This window comes from Elaeis guineensis, chromosome 2, assembly GCF_000442705.2.
Source record: "Elaeis guineensis isolate ETL-2024a chromosome 2, EG11, whole genome shotgun sequence".
NCBI classification, from domain to species: Eukaryota; Viridiplantae; Streptophyta; class Magnoliopsida; order Arecales; family Arecaceae; genus Elaeis; species Elaeis guineensis.
The window spans coordinates 111,807,397-111,832,405 of record NC_025994.2 but is presented as its reverse complement, the minus strand read 5'-3'; the positions used below and the strand labels follow the sequence as shown (position 1 = coordinate 111,832,405).

Below are 25,009 nucleotides of genomic sequence, written 5' to 3'. Positions count from 1 at the left end.
GCAACGCTTGGGCTCCAGGAACAGCATTTCAATTATTCATTGATTGAAAAAGAGCCTCTTTACATGGTTGCATCAAAATCTTCCATAAGTTGGATAATATATAATGAAATTATCCAACTTTATTATTAACAAATAAAACATAAGAAGTAAGATACCTAATCCTGCCAACAGTTGTTAGCTCAACCAGTTGCTCAACCAGTTGACACCCCTCTCCCAAGGGCTTGCCCTTGATGGCAGAAACATTGTATTACATAAAGCAGAACAAGATAAAATAAATCGCCAATATTAAAACAATAAGGTGTGGGGGTTTCAAACCTGGTGATCGCAGAAACATCATATTGCTTGGTGATGGCAGAAACTTTGTGTCGCATAAACCAGAACAAGATAAAACAAAATTGCCAATATTAAAACAATCAAATATGGTACAATTGGCATCATTAGTGAAACTTCAGGCTTACATATTCATAATTCAGTTTTTTTTTTTCTTTAGTTAGAGAGAGACCTGCCTGTGATTACCTAGGTCCTAATACTTGGGAATGAACAATCCAAGTCTCAAACGAAAACCTCTGATTGCTAAGGAATATGACCACTGGGGCAAGCCCCATTTCATTCATGATCTTCCATATCAGCAATGAATACAAGCCCACTTCTTGAAGGTTTTATTTGTGCAAGAAAACTGCTTTAAGCATCTTCAAGCATCTTGGTGAAGATACTACCTTGTTAGAATTACAGGATCATATGAATAGGCACTATAGATCAACAAACAACGAATAGATTTTGCAAGAAACTTACTTGGAAAGAGAAATTAATGCCACCAAGAGCATACAAGTATAATAAGAAATCACCACATTAAGGAGATAGCAGTGCATCCTTAGCTCTGCACCTTGATGAAGAATATTAACATCCTCCGATTGTGTATATCCCTGAGAATGATGAAATTAAAATGGACACCTGCAAGGTTCAATTCCCCATGTCTGATGTGCATATTCTCCAACTGTTTTATCACTGCTGAACCTTCCAGAGCCAGCAGTGCTGAGAATGCTCATCTTTGTCCACCTCTCTTGATCAACAAATGCCTTGTCAGCTGCTGCCTGCAGTATGTCCGTAGGGCTATATATGCCATCTAATGAAATATATCGTTTTGCAAGATACTGCTTAAGGCTAAGAAAAGGACCTGGGCTTCTAGGTAGCTTGCAAAATCATTTCCTAGGAGATAGAAGTCACCACCCCCTTCAATAGAGTCACAGAGAGATTTGAAGTAATCCTCATAGCCAAAGTAGCCATCACGTACCATCCTAAACATATTTGACTAGAATATGGTGAAACATGTTTGTATGTTCAGCAACAGAAATCAGCAAATAATCACAAGGAACATGAGGCAGCATCTTCAGCATAAGTATATAACAGCTACTGGTAATATACACTGACCTTTATTGAGAAGAGGATAGGAACATGCACTGCACATGGTTTATTCAAGAGGAAGGCATATTTGATATTAGGCCATGATTGCTTCAGTAGTGCTTATTTAAAGTGGATCAGATAGATGTGCTCCCCATTTTAATTTATGTGCTTCTTCTGCTTTAATGGTCATTATTAGATAGTGAATATAGGTGTTTTGGGGGGAGGGGTGGGGGGGTTCATTTATTAAAGAAGAGTGTGAGTTAGATGCTAGATTCAAGTTTGAGTACCACAATCAAGGTTTGACTCTTCAAATTATTTAGCACTCATAGCATCCGTAGTGCAATGGAGACTGGATATATATCACCTACAATCTCCAAAACTTTTCTCTCTAAATTCCATGATCAACAACCAAGATTCTTATGCAAGCTCGCTCACTCATCGTCTGCTTATCTCATCTTGGAGATTTGGAGAAACACTAGACCATGTTGCACTTGAGCTCTAAAGAGGGCAGGTGTTGCTCAGCAAAACCTCTTAGCACCTCCTTCCTCCACTTATCATCTTTCTCCATTATTTTTCACTACCCCTATATATTCGATCATGTGCTAACCCAACTGAATTTTGATGGTTATAGTATGCAAGAGAGTGATCTATTCATATTGAAGATAATGTTTGTTTTTCATGAGATCTCATATTGACATTGCAGATTAGGCTTGGCTTTCACATGCTCTTTTTCCTTGAAACAGTAATAATCATAAGGGACTGGATTATTTGCTAAATCTTACATGTTTACTACTTTTACTTTTCAGTTTCTGGGTTAGAGTTAAGGTCTTCTTCTCAGCTATTCCTTGGCCTGTTATTGTTTCTGGCACTAGGGTATAAGTTTTGGTTTTACTTGCAACAAATTGTTAAAGACCCTCTCATATTGATATTGCAGATTAGGTTTGGTTTTCACATGCTCTTATTCCTTGGAACATTAATAATCATAAGGGAGTGGATTATTTGCTAAATCATACATGCTTACTACTTTTACTTTTCAGTTTCTGGGTTTGAGTTAAGGTCTTCTTCTCCGTTATTCCTTGGCTTATGATTGTTTTTGGCACTAGGGTATAAGTTTCAGTTTTACTTGCAGCAAATTGTTAAAGACACCATGATCTAGGTGATTTACATAAGGGTCAGACAATTATATAGATTTTTATGCATTTTACTTTATCGCAAAAATGAATTTTGTCTCCATTTTAGGCTGTGCAAGTTTTGGGATAAGGACTGTAGGTTAAGGTCATGGCGTGAAAGATGGAGAAATAGCAATTGCATCACTGGTGTAAAGTGTTATTGGAAAATCTGCTCCCGTCCAATAATATTAGTCTACCCTCAACCATATGCAGTTATGGGTTGGATGTTAAGCTAGTCAGGCATGAACTGATCTCTAAACATCCAATTGGGTTTTAAAACTAATAGTGAGTACCTAAAGCTTCCCAAGCTTTAAACTGATTGGCTGGATCCAAATTTCAGACCCTAAATAATGTTCAAATTTGGATCAAGAAAAATTCTTGATTCAAGCTTACCCATCCACAGCCCCAGGGATGCAGAAATATCTAGTTGCTAAATGTTTCTGTGAGGTATGTAAAGAAAACTAAATTCCAACATGGAATTTTCAAGATTTTAATGGAAACAGAACTCTCAATATTATTGAAATGTAATGAACAAGCCATACCATCAGAATAAAAGAAAAATAATACATCTTACAGACACACCTGAGAACACGAGCAAATTGAAGTGCCACTCTGTGATTTTCAGCCTTCTCACGCAATTTGGGGACTTCATGTACTTTGGCACCGAATAGAAACTAATGAAGAAAGTTACATACAATGGGAAAATTGTCATGGCTGCTGAGCTCTTGAAGTGGCAATTCAAAAATCATAATTGCTCATGGAATGCTAGTAAATAAGGTTTGCCATACTAGTCGGTACTGATGACCAATCGTACCATACCATACCGTATCAATATCGAACCATTATATGGCATAAGGGGTATATTGACACTCGGTATGCTGAGCTAGCCCCCATACCAAGCATACCAACACTATAATAGGATAGTACCTGTATGGAATCCGGTATCGAGACTGCAAACCTTGCAAATATATGTTAACATTAAAAAAAAAAAGGCATGCTAGTCCTTAGATGCTAATAAATTGCAAAGCTCGGCTACAAAACCCAAAAATGTGGTCCTAAAGTTCTATTGATGATCTTAACATTTCAATAAAAGTTGGAGTGCTGCAGCAAAGATTTTAAAACTGCCATATTACATGACAAGACCGATATCATGCTATCCGGGTCCATGTACTTACCATATTATCCTCTCCTATTTCTTCAATGATTTCAATAGTGGCCCCATCAGCTGTAGCCAAAAGTAAACATCCATTCATTAAAAATTTCATGCTGCCAGTTCCAGAGGCTTCATGACCTGCTGTACTGCAAGCAAATGAGAATCACAATCTATTAAAATGGGAAAAGAACACTTCATCAAACTAATATAGTGCTAAATTTACAGAACTCTGATTCTGCTGTGTTTAGAATGCTAATCTGGATTAATTTGCTCGGCAAGTACTTGCTGCAAAATAAGGATATTAGTGCTGCTGGCACAGGGAGTGTGCTGGCTAGTGGCTGGCACTTGGCACATGCCATGCCATGTTGACACATGGCATGCCGGCATGCAAAGTGCATGGCTACACTTGAACTGGCATGCATTTCATGGTACAGGTGCACAATTATTCTCAGTTTTCCTAATTTGATATTTTAAACTTCTTCCTAGTTTCAATGAAGAGTTGTTTCATGCATTAAAACAATCTTTTAAATGCTTGCATATGATCATTCAATCAAAAGCACGAATATGCATGCCTGCTAAATATAGTACAATATGTGAATTTATTAAGAAATCTTGATTAAAATAGACAGTAATTATTCATAAATATTTTGGATGAAGAATATCTGGACATGAAGATTTGTAAAGAATAAGCCAATAAGGTATGCATGCATGACAAAGCACTGCATGTTAGTCTCATTTCAGATGAAAAAGGTTTGGAGACTAAGAGATAAGGCCCTTTTTACTGGACCCTTAGGTCTTGGCAGTGTTTTTTATAATAAAAGTTATCATCTTTAAGATTTGAGAAATTTGCTAATAATTAGAATTCACTAAATAGACCTCAACCCAAAAATATAAAATTTCATTTTGAGTCCAAAAGTTGACTGCTCTGTACCACTTAATTGTGAAGCTTGGATGACTAATAGAGCACCCCAGAACATGGAAACAAAAAGAAAAAAAAAAAAAAAGAAAAAAAAAAGGGAAAAAAAGGCAATAGAAATTTCCAACCTGATGTGCTGTGAAAGGTCACTTCCTGGAATTACTAGTTCAGCAACAGAAACGTTGAAATCAGGAATAAACACCTGCACATTTGGAAAATATATCTTCTCCAATCAGAAAAAATTTAAGATATGAAAAAAGAAATGATGAAAGCTTTCTAGACCAGTACTACTCATACATGATAAGTAATTAAGTACCAAGTATAATGTCCGCTTCGTTCTTTTTTTCCTTTAATTAAAAGCATGAAATAAAATGAATTTGAGTTGATACATTTCTAGTGAAACTTTGTTGATGCAAGATACAGAATCTCTTACAACAAAGACAACCAGCTTCATGCAAAAAGATTCATTGAATGCTAGGAATGCTAGGTCTCATTAATACATAATGACAGCGATTCTCAAGGTCATACCAATTTCAAAAGATCATCAATGTCAGAATCATTATTGATTGTTTCTCCGACAGCATGGCACAATTTAATTATCTTCTTTGCCATGTCATAACCAGGGGCAGCCTTTCCTCCAATTATACAGACACGGGGTACCACTTTCCTTCTATCACTTTCTTTCATGTTCTGCGATGGTACAATCAAAAAAAAGCACATCAAAGCACAGAAAATAAATGTAGAATACAGACAAAAGGAAAAGCAATGGGAGGCCAATATAAGAAGGATTATAATGCAGTATGGACTCTCAGAGGCAACTGCAGATGAATGAGTTAGGACTTGATGCAACATATAAAAAAAGGAGATGGTAAGAAACTTAGCAAATTTCATAAGCATAATCAGGACAACAGATTTGGCAAATTTGAGAGTTGTGTATACCTTGGAAAAACTGATATGTCATCGCCATATGTTAGATTGCCGCCAAATTTTAATAATGTCTGAATCATGCAATGAATTTAATGATGGCCATATGCCATTCAATCAATAATTCCTAAGGTTTCTAATATCATAAAAGTCGTAAATTCTTAATGGGCTAAGAAAGAAAATAACACTTATTATATTCTAAGCACTTAGAAAGGTTTAAGGAACTGTTAATACCAACTTGGTACATGCTACACCAATTGGGCAAACCTACCCAAACTACTAGTTGCTGAACCTGTACCAACCAGAATTGCATGGTGTTGCTTTGTACTAAGCTTAAAGGTGTTTTCACACCTCTTTTTTTTTCCCTGGTTCTGTGCTGCAACAATGTTGGCATGTGTCAGTGAAATACAGATCATGATACATGCCATATCAGCGGCACAGTGACCTACACCAGTTTTTGAATCCTTGCCTTTAAGATCTATGATAAATCATATCTATATCCCGCAACACATGTTTGAAAACTCAGCTTCGATATTGGATTTGGTCAGCTCTGCGGAATTTCACTTTCTACAGTTTCCATGGCTTTGGAAGTTTCCTCCCAATTTTAGAGTTTTGGTAAAAAAATCAAAAAAGAAAAGAAAAGAAAAGAAAAACAAAAGAAACCAAAAAATGTTATTGAAAAAATTTTAGCGTTTTAATTTATAAAACTTGTATGGTTGCTACAATTTTAGGCTAGAGTCATTGCATTTAAGTGAAATATATGTCTCTGTGGCAGTGTGTGTATACTTCATTATCAAACTACAACTGTTTGAAAAATATTATATTGCATTTTTAGTTGAACTAATAAATATATTGACTTTGTGATTTTGAATATTATTTTGTTTAAGTGGCCATTTGATAAAATGCATGCAGTTGCAACTTCCAAATGGTATATTTGTTTTACTATATTGCTCATGTCGGAAAGTTGTAAGTTTATGTTTTACCATTTCTGCTTTCTTCTCTTCTACTCTACCTATTTACTTATTTACTATTTATTATTTTATAAACCCTTGTTTGGTTTGTTGCCAATTCAGCTCTTTGAAGGTTAGTAGCTGGAGTCCTCTACAAAACTTGCCAAGCCCACTCAGAATCTTCTTCCTGCTTCAACACCTGCTTCCTCATGCTTCCCCAAATCCTAAATTGAGAATTTTTATTGCTAAAAGAAGTATTTTAAAAACCAATCAAAGTTCAATAATGTAGAATTCTTAATCAGCAGTGATTCATTTCCTTAACTTGGAACAATGGAATTGTAAATTTCATCATTTAGTATATTGCATATTATTCTATTTAGATAATTGCTTGGTGCTTCCACAATTTTAATCTTTCTATAATTCTACTTCCCCACTCATGCATCAGATTTAGAGTGGAATCCAATGCAAAGTCTAAATGTTATTTTGGTCATGTTTGATGCATTAGATTCCACACTCTAAATCATTTTAAGATTGTTGAAGCAAATGAAACAAAAATAAGAATGCTAGCACATAAGTGCATTTACTTCAGCAATCTTATTTTGGTTACATTTGTTGCAACAATCTCTCCTGGACCACAATAAACCATCAAATACAATTACCATAGATTGGCTAGCACTTGCTAATATGGCTGACTCAGGTGTGCTGATCTGCTAAATGCACATTGGCTGAATGCTGCAATGTAGATGAAATATGGTTCAAGACATTCAACAATGTTCTAATCTTAGACTGTACAAATTACAAAATGTTTGGACAGCCAAAAATCTGATCAACACCTCTTCATCGAAACACTTAAGGATCACTTCTTGCATTATATAGCATGAAGAAAGACTGAACAAGAATAGGAGATGACCAACAAAACGCACCAGATCAGATGAGCTGGAGTTATTTTTGTTGCAAACAGTGACTAACATTGTAAAGATTACTGCAGTTGCCAAACCTCAACTCAGAAGAAAAACAGACGGCTATTCAGAAACCACACGACAAGTGACACATCAAGGACGTTATCCAATTCAAACACAGAAAGATTATATAAGAGTACATTGTGAAGCATGCAGAGTACATACAAGATTGGACAGTTCTGTTCATAAATTAATTGTGAAACAAATTCTCAGAATAAGGAAAATGGGGATCATTGACCTTTATACAATCATATCGATAGATGATGCCAAGAATATTAAGCAATTGTCTTTTGTACTCATGTATTCGCTTGATCTGTACATCAAACATTGCATCTGGGCTGACCTGCAAAGAAAAATGATCTGCTAGCATGTAAAATGAAAGATCATGCCTCCTCCAAATAAGGTACCAGGGGAATTTGTATGCAAACCATCATGCCAGTCATTGCATCAATAAACTCAGCAAGCCTAATTTTGTTGATCCTTCGGACCTGAAAATTGCAACTCCTTCACAATAAATTCAATTTATCTCATACCATATTGGTCATAGAGACTAGGTGGCAATTACATAATGCACAAGATTTATTGACCATTTTCCATTCTTGTTGGAGTTCTGCATCCCCTGCATGATCTCGCAGTCCCATTAAGAGGTCCATATCACGGATCCAAGCATCCGTTCCAAGCCATTTTGAGATAAGACCACATAAACCAGGATTGCTAACTACAAGCCACCGACGCTGAAAATATATGTTCTCGTTTTAATAAAAGGTCAGATGATTACAAAATGTTAATGTTTTAAAATTCACTTTATAGTTGCCACACACAAACCAGTAAAAGGCAAATAGTTCTTAAGAATTTACTAATTGAAGACAAAGCCTAGGAAAACAAAGTTGTTAGCACAAGCATATTTTAAATCCAGCTACAGGACCATGCAACAAGACTAAATTTTTTGCTTTGGACTCCTAGCAAATACATTAACGCAATCAAAGTTATTGAAGAAGATGCTGGCTAAGTTAGGGTGAAAAGACATAATCAGTTATATGATTAAAGTTCTTGTGAAAGAAGCAGAGACTGAACTAGTACTAAATCAAGAACAAAAAAATATGTGCATTCATTGTTCAAACTTTCAACATGTGCATCTACAGAGTTATAGAATAGTAAAAACAGCTGAAATCTCTCTTGGTTCATATATTCTAGTCATGTCGTGCACATCTTGGAGAGCATTAACCAAAAGATGCAGCAGCTATCACAATGAAATGTAAATGAATCTATTTTTCAAATCCATATAATCTTATTCTTAATAGACGGGAAAAAAACCACCTTAAGAAAGCTATGGATTTATGATCAAGTTGGATAGTTCAAGACTTCAAGTATTAGATAAAATTTTAGATTCTCTAAATTCTTTGAAACAATCATGTATCTACAAAATTATTATACAACATGTTTATGAATTTTTTTACCGCACGCATGAATTAATGTTGATTTCTTATTTAAAAATAACGATAGTGTCTTATAAAACAAGCTAAAGATAATGGAATAGATATCTAAGAACATATATTTGCTGACCTAACTCCTTGTTATCTTCTCATCAATTGTCTCACTATATGTAACCTTTTTTGGTAGATTTCCTATAGCATCATTTTATGTTAATGAATGACTTTAAGTGTTTAATACGATTTATCAGGCATGTCATTGACATTCAGAATGTTTTATTTGTTTAAATTTGTCAAGCATTTTATTCTGACCTTTATAGGACACAATTATCTTGTTGCAGTGACATGAGATATATTTAGAACAAGCAGATATGTTTTAGTTTATCTTTGTGCATATTTCACAAGCTTGCATGTTTGTGCGTATTTCACAAACTTGCATGTTTCCGATAACAAGGACTATCATAATTATGAAATTCATGTTTTTGAACTAAACAATAACAGCACATACTGGATTCTCCTCATTGCATGAACTTGGCAACACAAGTTGGAGAATGGATGACTTAAAATCTTTATTACTTCTGCTATCCATGAAGTAACTACAAGTCGGATTGCTGAGATGAAAGGACATCAATTAAGAGTCCCTATCCTAGTTTTTATTTGCAGGACTTCCATATAAAAAAATATTTGACAACAACACGATACCATGCACCATACAAGATGGAGCTGTGCCAGCTCTTCAAAAGGTGATAGCTCCTTAATTGAAAGAACCTAATGCTCGGTACATAGATCATCACATGTGAAGCATATGAAAGAAGCAAGACCTACAAAGGTCATAAGTCATAACTTTTTGGTAGTGCCCCCAAAATATTATTTAAAGAAAGGTGGATCATCAGTATATGTGTAGATCTGAGTCATGGAAGGCACTTGCTTTTGCTCGGTAATTTCTTCAGGTCACTGAGTCTTTAATGATTAGTAAAACCTCTTGGATATCCAAAAGTTGTTCATGATGCCGTTGGTCACATGATGACCCTTCTAAAGCCTGATACCTCTTGGTTGCATTTCGTGATCTTTACAAAGCATGATATTTCTTTGGGTCATACTATAGTATCAGTTAAAGGATATGCATGTCTGTATAATGTATGCGTAAAAGTTTGATGTATCACTCATTGAGGCAACAAGTTTCTTGTTGATGGAAAAACCCTCTATTTTAACCAATATGTTAATGAAACAAATTGGTCACAATTATCTTGATGAGTTGGCTTTTGTGCAGTAGGATAGATAAAAGAAACTTCAACCCCTAGAGAGTCTTTCTTGTTATTTACAGAAAACACTAAATCCACATCATGTGAATTCTTTGTGTTTCAACAAAAAAAAAAAAAAATCTATTTTACACAAACAAAATTTCTTGGAAACAAGAGTTTGCACAATTCTATAAGGACCATAGAGGATACTTCTTCAAGGTGAGATTATTCTCTAGCGTCTAGAGAACACAATCATGAAACCCTAATTAGAAGTTCTTTTTACCATTTATACCAGGATTCTCTAAATAGCTATAACTTATAAGACATGTTTGGAATTTCTTGATCTAATGAGGTTTCTTCCAAGGTCTATAGTACTGATGCCAAGACCTATGCTAGTCAGGTACCAGCTTGGTATGGTATCAGTACGGCAGCATATACGATGAACCACACTTGTTAGGCACCAATACCCCACAACCCACAAAGTCTGTCCTCTTCCTCCTCTTCTTCTTCGGTCAATCAAGAGCTCAACATAAGGGGGCGTCCAATTTTTGGAAGTTTTGGTTGGATAATTATGCAAACAAATCTAACCTGATTTTTAACCAGCTTCGCAAGAATAAGTCAAAGGGAGAAGGGATTTTAATTAAGTCTTTGATTAAGAGAGAATATAAGCACATAGACTAAACTTAGTTTTAGAATGATAAGAAAAATACTCAAGACTTCAGATTAAAAAATAATAGCAAATAAGAGGCTTACAAAGGCCACTTAACCAACCACCATAAGCCACTTATTCAAGATTTAACGAGGACTAAGTTCAGCTTTCTAGAAAAAATGAAGAAATCTAATTTCCATGATGTGGAGATCATTGCTTAGGTTAGTTAGCTAGAGTCTCAACAAGATTTTGACACTGAGACAAGGCCAAGTCACCGAAACATAACAAGAATGGGGCTTCTCAGCCAAGTCAAACCAATACTGGCCAATATAGACCTTGGTTCAGTACAATGCTCGAATAGGCCATCCCGATTGAAACAAGTTGTACAGGTAACAAACCCAAAATTACTGATTTGAAGGTGTCTCGATTAGGACAACCCAGCATTTGTTTTAAAGTGAACAAGCATTGGGGGTGGCACTTGGGCCTTTTGCTCTCACTGGGGAAGAAGAGGGGAGGAGTCTTCTTGATCACTGAAGGGGGGGGGGGGGAGAGAAAAAGAGAGAGAGAGAGAACGAGGGAAAGAAGGGGAGGGGACACTAGAGAATTAGCAAGTGAGGACAACTCCATTCAGGTAGGGACCTCAAATCTCTTTTAACTTGCCGAAAGTTGGCAAAAATGGGAAAAATAGGGGCATCCGAGTCATTTTCTATTTTACTTGAAGTTTGGATATGTTGTACCCTATGATGGCTTTTATTTTTCTCAAACCAATAATTTATTTTTATAATATATCTCTATTAAAATATTAATAAAAATAGAAGATATGGGATTTTAGTTTGTAAATTTTGAAAAATGCTTGCATCAGTAATATGCACATGCTATAATTTTTATGGCTGGAATATATTTTCTAAATATATTTATAATCATTTAATTATTTAATGAAGAAAATAATTTAGAAAAAAAAAAGCCCGAGTCCCCTGAAAATGAAAAAAAAATCATTAGGAGATGTCATAAAGTATAAATGTAATTTTCAAATTTGGCTGACATGTATTTTAATAATCAACAGATTTTTCATGATTTTATGCTTTCAAAATAGAAAACTATTTAAAAATTAAAAAAGAGCTTAATTAACTGTAATAAACATGGAATATACATTAACAAGATGAGTTCTAAATTTCCAACTTGCATTTTGTTAATTAACATATAATTTTCTGATTTTCAAGCCATTTTTTAAGAAAAAATACTAAAAAAATTAGGAATGTGATTGAATTATTATGAACATATGATTGATAATTAATGAGAACAATCTAAACTACTTATCTTGCATTTTTTAAATGCTAGACATAACATAATTTTTAAAATATTTTTATATTAAAAATTAATTATGAGTCATGAGTAATATGATAAAATTGTAGCAAAGTGAAAAGTCATCAAAAGTGACTTTTGTGAATCCAGGTTTGAGTGAATGATATATAGGGAGCATGTGCAATTATGGTAAATGTAGTGGAGCCTTCATATACAGGGTTACAAATGGTTGACCATGAGAAGTAAAATTAAGCCTTGTCTTGTAGATATCAATACATATGACAATTTGTACCTGGGTAACGCCATTTGTCTTGTAGTGGAACTTTTGTGGCCAAAGCTCATAAAAGTCCTGCAGAAATCCTCTTATAAGGAAATCACAAAATAAATGCTGAGAAAATTACAGATAAAAGCAAAAATCTTTTCTGTTAAAAAAAGGGTAAATCAGCATGAACTTTAACCATAGTGCACATTAAGATTTAAATATTAAATTCGTAGGAGATTGGTGTAGGATAAAAGTTTGAGTTTATCCATCAGAATTTAGGGTTAAAAATGTCAATTGATGCAATATGATATTGTGATTGCAGAATCATGAAAATTAAGCTAAGGTCTGGTCTGAGGCTTAAACTATCAATCAAAGAACCACCATTGGCTTCTCTTTTTTTTTTTTTTTTTTTGAACCATCAAATGGTTCTCTTTCTACTCGGCAGACTGTTCAGAAGCAAACATACCATGGTAATAGCACTGGAGAATAATAAGGCCAGGGCAATTGATGTAAAAACTATTCATTTTACAGCTTCCATTTTTTTAAAAAAAAATTAAGGCAGTAAAATTACATTTTCAATTTGATATAGATTATAGAACTTACCTTAAATACTTTTGTCTTCAGTATATCTAAATGAACACGGGAGACTCCATTAACGGTGTGGCAACAAACAATTGATAGGTTAGCCATTCGAATGCTCTGCAAGAACAATACATTAAATCAAATTTTTAGCATAATTCAAAAGAAATCTTGCCCAAATTTGAAAGATAAATGCGGGCAGAGTGCCTGTATGTATACAAGCATATACATATATGCATATTTACTCAATACGTGAAAGCCTAGGATACCTGGATACTTCAAAATGCATGCCATGCCCATATTGATGTGTATCAAGTACAGATAATTGTTGGATATGGCTAGGATACTTATTTTAAGATCCCGGATATACTGCGGATACTCCTTTGATAACTCCACAAATAGAGGGGAAGGGCTTTATATGCATGTATGCATGCATACTTGCATGCATGCAAGGTTTTAAATCCTGTGGAGTGGAGATGCCCTGATTTCTTCATAAAACAGGATGCCCCGGTATCCCATGTCATCCCGATAGTGGTCCCAATCATGCATCCACATCCTCCATTTTTTCCCATTCTTTTTTCCTTTTGTTTTTTTCTTCTTTTCTTTCTTTCATTCTTCTCTTTTTCTTCTATATTTCCTTCAATCTTTCCTTTTTCTTTCTTTTCATATTCCTTCCTTTCTTTTTTGTTGTCCTTTTTCTTCTTCTTTCTCTTTCCTTTCTTCTTTCTTTCCTTCCTTTCCTTTTCTTCTTCTTTCCTTTCTTTCTTTCATTTTTCTTCTTCATCTTCTTTTCTTTCACTTTTTCCTTTTCTTCAACTTTCCTTCATTTCTTTCTTTCCTCTTTCTTCTTCTCTCTCTATGTGGATGGGTTTTGGAGTCCCGACACCATCATAGTCCTGTTTTCTTACAGAAACAGGATGGGATGGCTGGGATGCCCTTTGTCCCCGGGATGTAACACCTTGCATATATGTACACTGTATGTATATGCATGTGCATGGATGCATAAATTTTAACCCTTTATTGGTGGATATGACGGGCGGTTAATTTTAAAGCTTGTGACATTGATGTTATTTCATGGACCATGCACTATGTCATCGTAGTCACCTACTAAGCTTTATTAGTATATATGTACATGTCAGTGTATGCATATATATGTCCATTGTATCATGCATGTATTTATTGTTGTATATAGCCATATGTATCTCTTTTTTCAATACTTGCTGAATCAGCTTACTTGTGTTGTATTCATTTTTTGTATCCATGTAAAAGCATCATCAAGAAAGGCATATATGCATTGTAAAAAGCGCAGATATAAAAACTTGGTAGAAATGTTATCTTAGAATACGATAATACAAAAATTGGTCATCATCTAGCAAAATTGCTTACTGTGAACCATAACTATCATTTTAGAACGTAAAATTAGAAGATACATAAATGTGCCAAAAGATTTTCTTAAAAAATGTTGATATACCTTCACAGCACCCTCCTCAACAATTGACATTTGGGAGAGGCGATTAAAATCAAGCCCAAAATGCTTTTTCAACTCCTCCATGAATGAGAAGTTTATGTCAAATATTATCTGAGAAAATATAACCAAAGTAATAATGCATTATATAAATTTTGGCATAGAAGTCAAGAAAACAATTACACATGGCAAACATAAATTGAAAAATAAATTAAAAACATTCTAAACAGACCAAAGTCATTCTCTGAGCATAAAAATATGGTATAAACAATAAAGTGTGTTAACATATTTGTAGCCTAGAATAAACCCATTAATGGCCAAGGCAAGACCACTGCATATATACCAAATAATTTGAAACGCACTTGCAAATGACGTGGAAGAACACTGCCAAGTAGATCAACTGGGATTTTCTCTAGTCCTTCGGGAACTACAGTGTGAGTTGTGCAGGAGAAAATTTTGCATACAATATCCCATGCTTGCTTCCAACTGAGAAACTCTTCATCAACAAGGACCCTCATAACCTCGGGGATTGCAAGAGATGGGTGAGTATCATTTAGCTGCAGGGCCACCTGGCAGTTTCAGCAGCCCAGTGAACACGACAAAGGATTTACAAGACAAGCATGAAACCTGCAACACATGAATATTAATTCCTAACACGCCAATAGAATATATTGAACAAACCTTCTCAGGGAACTGATTGAAGTCATTAAGAGAATCTTTAAATCTCCGAATGATGTCCTGAACTGAGGCAGAGACGAAGAAATATTGTTGCTTTAACCGTAGCTCCTTGCCCTATATTATTGGATCAGAAGATAGAAGAGGTGTTTCATTTATATCATTATTGATAAATGTATATGCATCATATATCTACCAGGTAGAAAAAAAATATCAACTCAAGATATTATTGCAGTTGAAAAGCATGAAAAGTGTCATGCACATGCCATACATCTTTAAGTATTTTGTTTGAAATTTGTTTAGAAAGTTCAACAATAAACATCTTCACAATGCACCTTTCCTCTTGAGAAAGGAGAAGCAGAGAACGACAAATGCATATGAAGGAACAAGAGGATCTGAACTAGATAGTATGAAAAATCAAATTGTTAGATGATGTTGAGCAGTAACCAGAAGGGTAAGGCAATTTTTGGAGACTTTGATGTACATATCTAAAGTTGGAATGTAAATATATGCACAAGATGATTTCAACATGAATCTCATCAAGATCACATTGAATGATTTCAACAGTTCAGCCACATATTTTTAACACCCAAAATTTGAATTTTATAGTCAATGGATGTTTAGGAGCCTGCCAAACATTCCATGTGAGGTTGAGGACTCCAAAAATTGTATTCACTTTTATATCATTTTTTCTGTTATACTATGATAACTTAGTATTTTAGGATATAATGCATTAATGCTCAAGCATGACACCTCTATCTTTTAAAGTTCTTCATTGTGCCATGTGTTTTAATAGTTATTACTTCGCATCCAAACCATTTAAATGCCTTATTTTGGAGCTAATGGATGACTATGGTGGTGTAATATCAACCCTATATTACCTTGGATAATATACTGCCCTGCATTTAGAATGTATTTTATTTGTTGCATTTAATCCTTTTGCCTTCACAAAGCAACACATACGAGCCCTAAAAATTTAAAATGGTTTGACTAATAAAAATCCTGTACATGTGTATATTAAATTGCATCTATCTGCCAGTTAAAAGGCTTTCATGCTATCGCACATGTGTAACAAGTGCTGGTATTGTATGCATGCAATACATAATGCCAGTGCTTGACTAGCATGGCACCAACATATAGCACTTAGAATACTGCAATTCATGCTATGCCATCCAAACAGCAATGCCACTTATCTATTAAAGCATCATGAATTCTGAGACCGGTGGCAATATTGTGAGTCTAGACCATATGTAGATTCTTTAAATGTGTCCTCTATCTTCTCTACACTCAGTTTTGGAGGAGTGATTTCGAAGGAAATTTGTGTACCTATCCCTGTGCTGCCCTATAAATTTTTAAGAGCTTGGTCCTTGACAATCTAACAGTCCTCATGCTACTTTACAGCATTTCACCCTGCATCCCTGATGTCACCAAAATTTTTCTGCTCAAGGCTGTTGCACAACCACATCATTTTATGGAAACCCGTAGCATACCTGCCTTCAAGGAGCTTAGCTAGAAAACAAATGCAATGGAACTGCCATTTCTTATTGCATATCCTAGTGCTAATAACCCACCACAACAAGGTTGTTTGCAAATAGCTCCTTGATAAGATAGGGCAATGGACAACGGCCTATAAAAGAATATTCTCCACACCCACTACTCTTTTTTCTGCCAATATGTTTGTTTAAGTATTTGGCAAAAATTCGAATGGTAAATTCTAGTGCAAGCCGTCACATTACTTCAAATGAATTTAGTTTAGCTTATTTCTCTCAGCAAACTCAATTATAGATATCTCCTGCTCATTAGATATGCAACTTGGGTGGTGCAGCTCATTAGATATGCAACCTGGCCTGCAACTTGGGTTGCTTCACATTACTTCAACTTGGGTTGCCCAACCTGAACCTGGCCTGCCCAACCCACTCATTCGACCACCCCCAACCTAACCTAAACCCAACTCCACCAACCCAATAAATAAACAATTTCTATTTATGTTACAGATTTATATCTAAGTTTTACATAAAATACTGAATGTTTCATTTAACTATATATAATTGCAGTATAGATTGCATAAGCAGACCAAAATAAGAGCCCAACCAACCAAGTACTAATCTAACAAATTCCATATTTCCATCTACGGCCATTGGGTCAAAAAAGAATTCCTTGTATGAATGTATACTTTGATAACCCCATCCATATCTTGCACATTTGCGTTAGACAAATCTTATACCTCAGGCAACTCCTTCACAACTTTGTTCATAGCATCTTTGTTTTCCAGTTACACTCAAACACCGTATTTCTATCCATCCTGCGAAAGGGATTAGGCTTGGCCAAATCTCTCTTTAAAAAAAAAAATTGTTTTCCTATTTTCCCATAGCTGTTCCAGCATCTACAACAACTTCATCTATGGTGTGAAGTGTCTTCTAAGATAAAGGCCTCTGCATAAGTTAATAAGAGCCAAAGCATATCAACAACTATGCAAACCATCCTATCATAATCACCTGCTTTTGATAATTCATCTAAGATAACCTATTATTACTATTAGTACCTACTAAGCAACCAACAGTGACCACTTCTATGGAAAGCCATAGAGATACATGGCCACGAAAAGAAGAAGAGATCGTCAAGATCCTCACCTAAATCTAGGATAAATTCTGATGCTCAAAGGACTTCATCTAAATACTAAAGGTGAAGGTTTTCGCCCAACAAGTTTAAGAACCCAATACCATTTATTTCACATTTCATATATCTATATGCTGATGCCTTATATTATAACGTGAAACTCCATAATCAGGGGAGTTCTGAAGCATGAGTACTTAAAACCTTGATGCTTCTACCAGTACCATAGACCAGCCAAACTATTATTATTATGGGATTATTTCATTGAAAAAAAGAAAAAAGAAAAAACCTATCTCTAATATATTCTCATTTTATTTAACAAAAAGTGTTACTTTCTCTGCTTACTGAGCTCCCAAAAACTAAACAAGTGAAAAAGTGGATCAAATTAAATCTAGGAAAATTTTGGGATTAAAAGTTGCCCTTTTATTGAATGTTGTCAAATGTGGTCACCTAGACAGCAAGTCAACCCACCTTAGCACCAGGGTACCCTCACCACCTAGGTGTCTTAGGATAAATAATTTTGGGTGAAGGCCAAGGTTCACAGACTCGATACCGAAACCCATGCCGGCTGGCCGACAATACGAATCGGTACGGATCCATACTAGATCGGACCGACGCGAACCGACACAAGCAAAGGAAGCGAACTTGGAGGAGGAAAAGAGAGAAAGAGAGAGAGGGGGGAAGAAAGAAAAGAGGGAAGGGAAGCCATTGGAGAGGCCGTCGGACAGCCTCCGACTGGCTGTCGTGGCCGTTGGATGGCACACTCCATGCGTGCAATGCCGCAGGAGTGAAAAAAGATGCCCCTGTTTCACGAATATTTTTTTAAAAAAAATTGAAAAAGTGTGAATTGCCGGCTTCACTATTTTTGACTTTTTTAAAAAAAAATTAAAAAGTGAAGCTGGCAAACCGATTGCCGGCTTCACTATTCATCGCCGTTTTTAAAAAAACACGATGAAGGAATAGGAGTTGTCGCCCCTGTTTCGCGGCCGCGGCTCCGCCCATGTGGTTTCCACAGCCCGATGGCCACGGCGGCCATCCGACAAACTCCAGCGGCCCCTCCACCAGCTGCGCCTCCCTCCGGTAAGTCACTCCTCTCTCTCTCTCTCTCTTTCTCACTCATTTAAAAGCCCTATCGGGTGACAATCAAACCGCGGAGGCTTCCGCGGACCTCTGACAGCCGAGTGGGCCATCATCGACCTTTGGCGGCGTCTGCTTTCTCTCCCTCTCATCCTCTCTCTTTCTCTTCCTTTTTTTTCCTCTTCCTCCTCCGGTATACTGCTTTCTCCGAACGAACTATCTCGGTTCCCTACCTGTTCGGCTCGATACGGGGTGTACCGGTCAGTTCGGACCGATACAAAATTTCTTGGTGAAGATTCTACCAATCAATTAAACAACTATTAAAGCATGATAAGCATCTTCCACGAAAGTAAAGAATTGTAAATTTGAATACCAGTTGTAAAGGAATGACAAAAGGTTCCTTAAACTAGAATATTTTGAGACATATTTCTAGATGTAATTATGACAAAAAAATCATCTGACATTCCACAGGCAGAACACAGAAACACCTGATATGAGCGGTCATCAGGATATAGCACACTACTAATTGTCTCAGCTTTCTGCCTGTTGATAACAGCATTAATATAGTCTCCTGTACCATAAGATTCCTGCCAATTATAGAAAGAAACAACAGTCAGGATGCTGTAAAAACCAGACTTGAACCTGATTTTACTTTTTTTAAGCGACTGCATGAGGTTTCTAAATATCATGAAACAGGAATGACAAAGAAAAAGAGAAAGAAAGAAAACTTGCCATCTAGGAATACACTCAAGTAATAGCAAGAAATGCACAAGCAAGAAGTATCAGCACCAAGACAAATACTGTTGAATCCACGGACCACTTGCACAGCATAGTTATAGTTGGAAAACAAACAGATATCATTCATACCTGACCTCACAAAAAAAAAGAGGAAGAAAGTATACTATGCTCATAGCGGTCATTAGTATTTGCTAAAGAAGCAGCATTTAGTGTAGAAAGTAGAAACACTCATATGTGTGGTTTTTACATGTATGTATCTATATTTTTAAGTCAATCTCTAAATAATATGACAAGGTCATCTTATTAAATTTTACAGATCCCAGGACATGTGCTTGAGTATCCATCATTTGCCATTGTATACCAGATTTAGATACAAAGAAAAGAAAAAAAATGTTAATCATGAGCAAAAAGCTTCAAAGAGACATGGTAACATCTGTAAATCTTACAGACTAATTTTAATATAAGCAGAAAATAGTATACAGGATAACAGCTCTTGCAACCCTATCATATTTGACAATAAGAAATCAGTAGCCATGCTTACCATATCATACAGGTCACTAGGTTTAGCTGCCCATAGGCGGAGATTAATAGTATTCCTTGTCCCATAGCCAGGTATTGGGTTGTCATAAGCAACAGCCTCAACCTATCAAGAATATAATGGATTGTGGTAGCTGAATAAATATCAGGCAGTCTGGAGATGCTGAGACATCATCAAAAGAAATTCCTGCTATTTGAAGATATGCATAATAGACATGCAGATTCATACAGTCAAAGAGCTAAAATAAGGAAAAATGTAAACTCAAAAATGTTGTTACCATCTCTCCAGGAACCCAAACTTTACGCTTGCCACCATTCAAATCCTGCTCTTCAACAGTCCCATAGAACTAGTACGTCCATCAAACCAAAGTAAGAAATAATATATATATATAAACGAGTTGAAGATAAAACTTGGAATTCTTAACCTTGTAGAACAAATTTGATACAGACAAAGACAATCTAACATAAATTAATGGCAAACCTTCACTGCATATGAAACATGAATGCGCTCTATTTCCCAAGGGTTTCCAAAATTCAGCCAATAGTCAGGTTGTTCATGCTGAAATCCATCCAATATAACCTGGCGGAATAACCCGTATTGGTAGCGTAGTCCGTAACTGCAAAACAAAGGCATTGCAATCTATTATTTGCAGATACATCAGTCTACAGTTACCATAATCAATTATCATCCCACTAAGTATGTTAGTTGGAACAGCGATCCATCAAAACAAAAGATTCAGGACATATTTCCTGGTAAGCACAAGTTCCCATTCATAAACTTAAAACCAGGACTTCTGAAGCAACAAACAATTTTACAGATACCACCATGTGGAAAGGCATCTAGATTATAGCGCCATATTGATTAAATTAAAGCATATAATGCAGCACTGGTAACACAACAATACCTAGATAATTATAGTAGGAAGAGGCCTTACCCCCAAGCAGGAAAGTCCATTGTTGCCAAAGAGTCCATCTGGCATGCAGAAAGGCGAGCTAGACCACCATTACCTTGTGCTGCATCCCCTTCCTTGGAATAAAATATCAAAGCATATATTATAGATGAGGAGATAGGATATTCTTCTTTTGATACTTAGTCTCTTGTGTCCAAGTCCCAAACTTTTGAGAGATTAGTTTAAAGTGGTTTTTTTCATGGAGAGTAGGTATCAAGCTGCAAGATGACATGTCATACAACATATGCATGACCCTTTTATACCTCTCTGCTAGACTCGATATAGCAACAGATAAAAATAATACAATTTTTTTTTGTGAAAATCAGAAAGATAGAGAGTAAAGTTTGCTTACATGTGCCTTCTAAGCAGTAGCACGTCTTAGAATGTGAAAAAATTATAATCCTATAACAAATTCTAAAATATATACAAACACAATGAGATAATTGATGATTTATTGATTTGTTCTTGAAAAATATGGATTATAATAATGAAAAAATTAAGATGAACACCAATTTGACTAATAATTCAAGCAGTTCAAACATTAAAATTCATTCCAAAAGTTAATATTCTACAGACCATCTTGTGAAATGTCAAAAAGCAGTTTTCCAACAAAAGCCTCACTCACCTGCTCAGCCAACACTTCAAACTCAAAGCCAAGTTGATTCAAAGCATCTGCATACTGATCTCTTACACCTAAGTTAATAACACTGTTTGACAAAGAACGGCCTGAAATGGTGCAAAGAAGAATAACCCAGTAGCAGAAGTAATACAGTCCCCTTTCACCAGAACCATGCATGATACAATATGGAAAAATAACTAAAAAATCCAAGACAGAAGGCAGAGATTTCAAAGTTCATTAAATAAATACAGATAACCATTTATAAGAACTACTAAAGAAAATGAGATATGTAGAAAGCTCATCAACAGTTGATTGCAATTTGCCTTTTTTTGATGGAAAAAATTGATATCATGATAAAATAAGTGAAGAATCAGATATAGAATATGAGAAACCAGCATTATGTATGCAAAACACAAGAAACTCGAAAAGTTATTTTAATACCCATAAGGAACTCCAGAGAGAAAAAGTAAAGTCTCTTCGGGTCTTTCCTCTTAAAGTAAGCATGAGTATCATGCCATCTCTCAATCAAGCGGTCTCTCACGCTATGTGACACAGCCTACATTCATTATGAAATGGTTTTCCACATTAAAATAAGGTGAAAGACAGCACATACTACTAATACAACTTATAATATCTGAATTCAATTACTGCAAGAAATGAAATACAGAAGAGCCTCTCGGGGGGGGGGGGGGGGATCATTTAAAACCCTTTAATAGTGCAGAATTTAATTGTAGAACAAAAAGAAATTGCATTGAAGATTGAACCATTTCATAATGTAGAATTTAGTTCTGTTATTACCAGAGTCATAAAGATGCTAAAACATTTTACATTTTGTCATTACGGAAAAGTGGGGCCACAGAACATGCAGTTTTATTTCGATAAAAACATAGATATACAACGAGGGGGGGGTCAGATCTTATCTCCTACTCATGATTATACGCTTACAATGGATCATAATTCTCTCATTACACAAACATGTAATTCATGGCATTAAATACATATGTATGTATGTAGGACTTTTTCCCATATTGAATTAGTAGCCTCCTTTTTCTGTAGAAAATGAGCCCCCAAACAAGTCAGAGAATGCCAATTTAATCTCGCAACAACACAGCATGAAAAGACTGTTGCAGATAATAAGACTAGCAGAAGAAAATTGGGCCTTTCAAAATTCTGAAGAAGATCAATTACAATGCATAGGTTATTATTACTTTTCAGCAAATATGGTACCTTGAAGACCTTCAGTGCGCAGTTGTCTAAAAGTATCATGAAGTATTAGAAAACAAGCCCCATGAGAACTTAAGGAAAATTCCACTTGATAGAGAAATTAGTGCAAGGATATCCTGATTTAATTCAACATACAAGACCAAGTCAATGGAAAAGAAAGGACTAGCATGCTACAATAGTACACATAGTGATAAATCCATCCTGGTCATTCTGGACAGGAGAAGGAGAGACGAAAGCTGGGTTACTAACCACACAAGCACGCATGCACACACACGAGATTGGCAGTTTAAAACAAAATCCATGCCTCCTTCTTCTTCACTCAATTTCTCTCTGAGTTTGTCTCTTTCTCAAGTCAAAGTTTGTATTAACATCCTATGTAGTTTTCACTGTGAGTCTGCCATGGTAGCATGACATGGTTTTCTCTATCGGGACAGCAGTCTATCAAAAGAACTGGAATATTTTATATTATATTACAAAAAATGATTATCTAAAAGGACAACATATGTACAAAAAAAAAAAAAAAAGGTGACTTAATGTTCCTATTTCATGGAGTAGTTACACCCCAATGCTTAAACACATTGTGAATTATTGAGATTGATGATGTACACCATTCATCATGATATAATTTTTCCAGAATGCCTACCAACAGAATGACAAATGTTCTGGAGCCTTGTTTTGTTTCCTACACATCAAGTGTCCTAAGTTAAGAAAAATGTCAATAGCCAGACAAATGGTCTAATTTTTAATCCAAGCCCATCCACAAAAACTTTTGTTTACATGTTGCTTTTATCTAGGCTGCTCATCATGCATGTTTGAACTAGTTCATGATTACATTGGTAGTGATCTAGGAGCATTAAATCTGAATCTCACGGTTGACATATTATTTAAAAAATTACTAAGAATAATTTTCTAATCTATCATCCAAAACCGTTACCCTTAGATGCGTGAGGGCCTACAGGATCGACATATATCATTTTTCAGTTAATTATGGATGGAAATTCCCCTCCAAGGGTCCCTTGCTGATGTTGATAAGAGAAAGAAACTGCTATACAAATATGGTCTTGATTACAGCCTAAGCTTAAATAAGCTTTGATTAGCAAGTAACCATACACAATGGTACAAATTGCCACTCTCACCAGAACTCCCTTTACCCCATGATGACCCAAAAACATTCAATTTGACTAGAACGATGCAGTCTGTTATGGGTATAAAGCAACCAAGACGGTAAAAAATCTTTGGCTTTGAAACGTACCCAAAATTGTGACATTACATAGTGCTTGTAATTCATTTTGTCATCCACAAAAATAAAGATATCAAAATTTATCAAGTTCTTTAGCAACCCGAAAAAAGAGGCCAACAGAGCTGATTTCTGGAAACAAGAAAGACCAAAGCTTACCTGATAGGCCTCAAAATCGTCAAAGCTAAATCTTGATCTCGCCACAGTGTACTCAACGTGGTCAAGAATGTCCTTTTGAAGACTGATAGGATCGTTCTTGAGAAACCCATCCATCAACGAGAACATCCTCTCGGCCTTAGCCTTTCCCTCCCCAGACTCCGGCACTAATCCCGCCCGCCGGACTACTAGGCTCCTCGACCCCAACCTTGCAGTCCCCGGGCCCGCGGGCGTCCTATCGGCGGCCCCATCGATCGCGTCCCTCAGTGCACGCTCGATGCGATCCAGGCTCTCCGGGTCCTCGATCTTGGCCCCGTGGGAATCCACCACCAAGAACCGCTTCACAAAGAACTCCCCCTCGACCTCGATAGTGGCGCGCTCGATCCGGAGGCCGAGGATCTTGAAGACCCGGGTGATCACCTGGAGGAGTCCGATCCAGTTGCGGGCACGGATCACGAAAGCGGTGGCGTCAGGTGACTCCGCGTTGTCGACGGCGATGGTGGCGGTGGAGACGGAGGCCTCGGCGGTCTCGTCGCGGCCGCTAAGGGCGCGACGGGGAAGGAGGCGGAGCTGGGGTTTGGGGGCAGAGAAGAAGGCGGTGGGGGGTTTATAAAGACATACGAGAGGGGCAGGGAGGGAAAAGAAGAACGATTGCGGTGGGGGCAGAAGGGGAAGGGAGGAGCTCGGAGGGATGAGAAGGGCGGAGATGGCGGACATTATATGGGAACAGAGAGAGACGAGGAGAATGGGTGTTGGGTTGGAGAAGAGAGAGAGCGCCTTAAG

General features: G+C 36.3%; 1 protein-coding gene across 4 annotated transcripts; it reads right to left on the bottom strand.

Moving 5' to 3' along the window:
• Positions 1–754: 754 nt before the first annotated feature.
• Positions 755–24,988, bottom strand: LOC105043558 (uncharacterized). 4 transcript variants are annotated; one of them, XM_019854653.3, is made up of 22 exons: positions 24,230–24,988; positions 22,051–22,165; positions 21,616–21,716; positions 20,976–21,067; positions 20,522–20,657; positions 20,319–20,387; positions 20,045–20,146; positions 19,254–19,352; positions 15,082–15,192; positions 14,763–14,969; positions 14,407–14,514; positions 12,960–13,055; positions 12,387–12,443; positions 8,060–8,206; positions 7,901–7,960; positions 7,711–7,815; positions 5,168–5,329; positions 4,768–4,841; positions 3,746–3,869; positions 3,153–3,244; positions 1,175–1,309; positions 755–1,091 (listed from the first exon to the last, which is right to left on the bottom strand). In XM_019854653.3, exons 1-21 carry the CDS (start codon positions 24,941–24,943, stop codon positions 1,207–1,209), a joined length of 2,874 nt encoding a protein of 957 aa, XP_019710212.3. In that variant the 5' UTR covers positions 24,944–24,988; the 3' UTR covers positions 755–1,091; positions 1,175–1,206. The 4 variants fall into 4 exon arrangements, 3 of the variants coding, with proteins under 3 accessions (XP_019710212.3, XP_010919434.3, XP_073108818.1); XM_010921132.4 differs by having other exon boundaries at positions 1,175–1,295; positions 24,230–24,986; XM_073252717.1 differs by lacking the exons at positions 7,901–7,960; positions 8,060–8,206 and having other exon boundaries at positions 1,175–1,295; positions 24,230–24,987.
• Between the last annotated feature and the right edge of the window lie 21 nt (positions 24,989–25,009).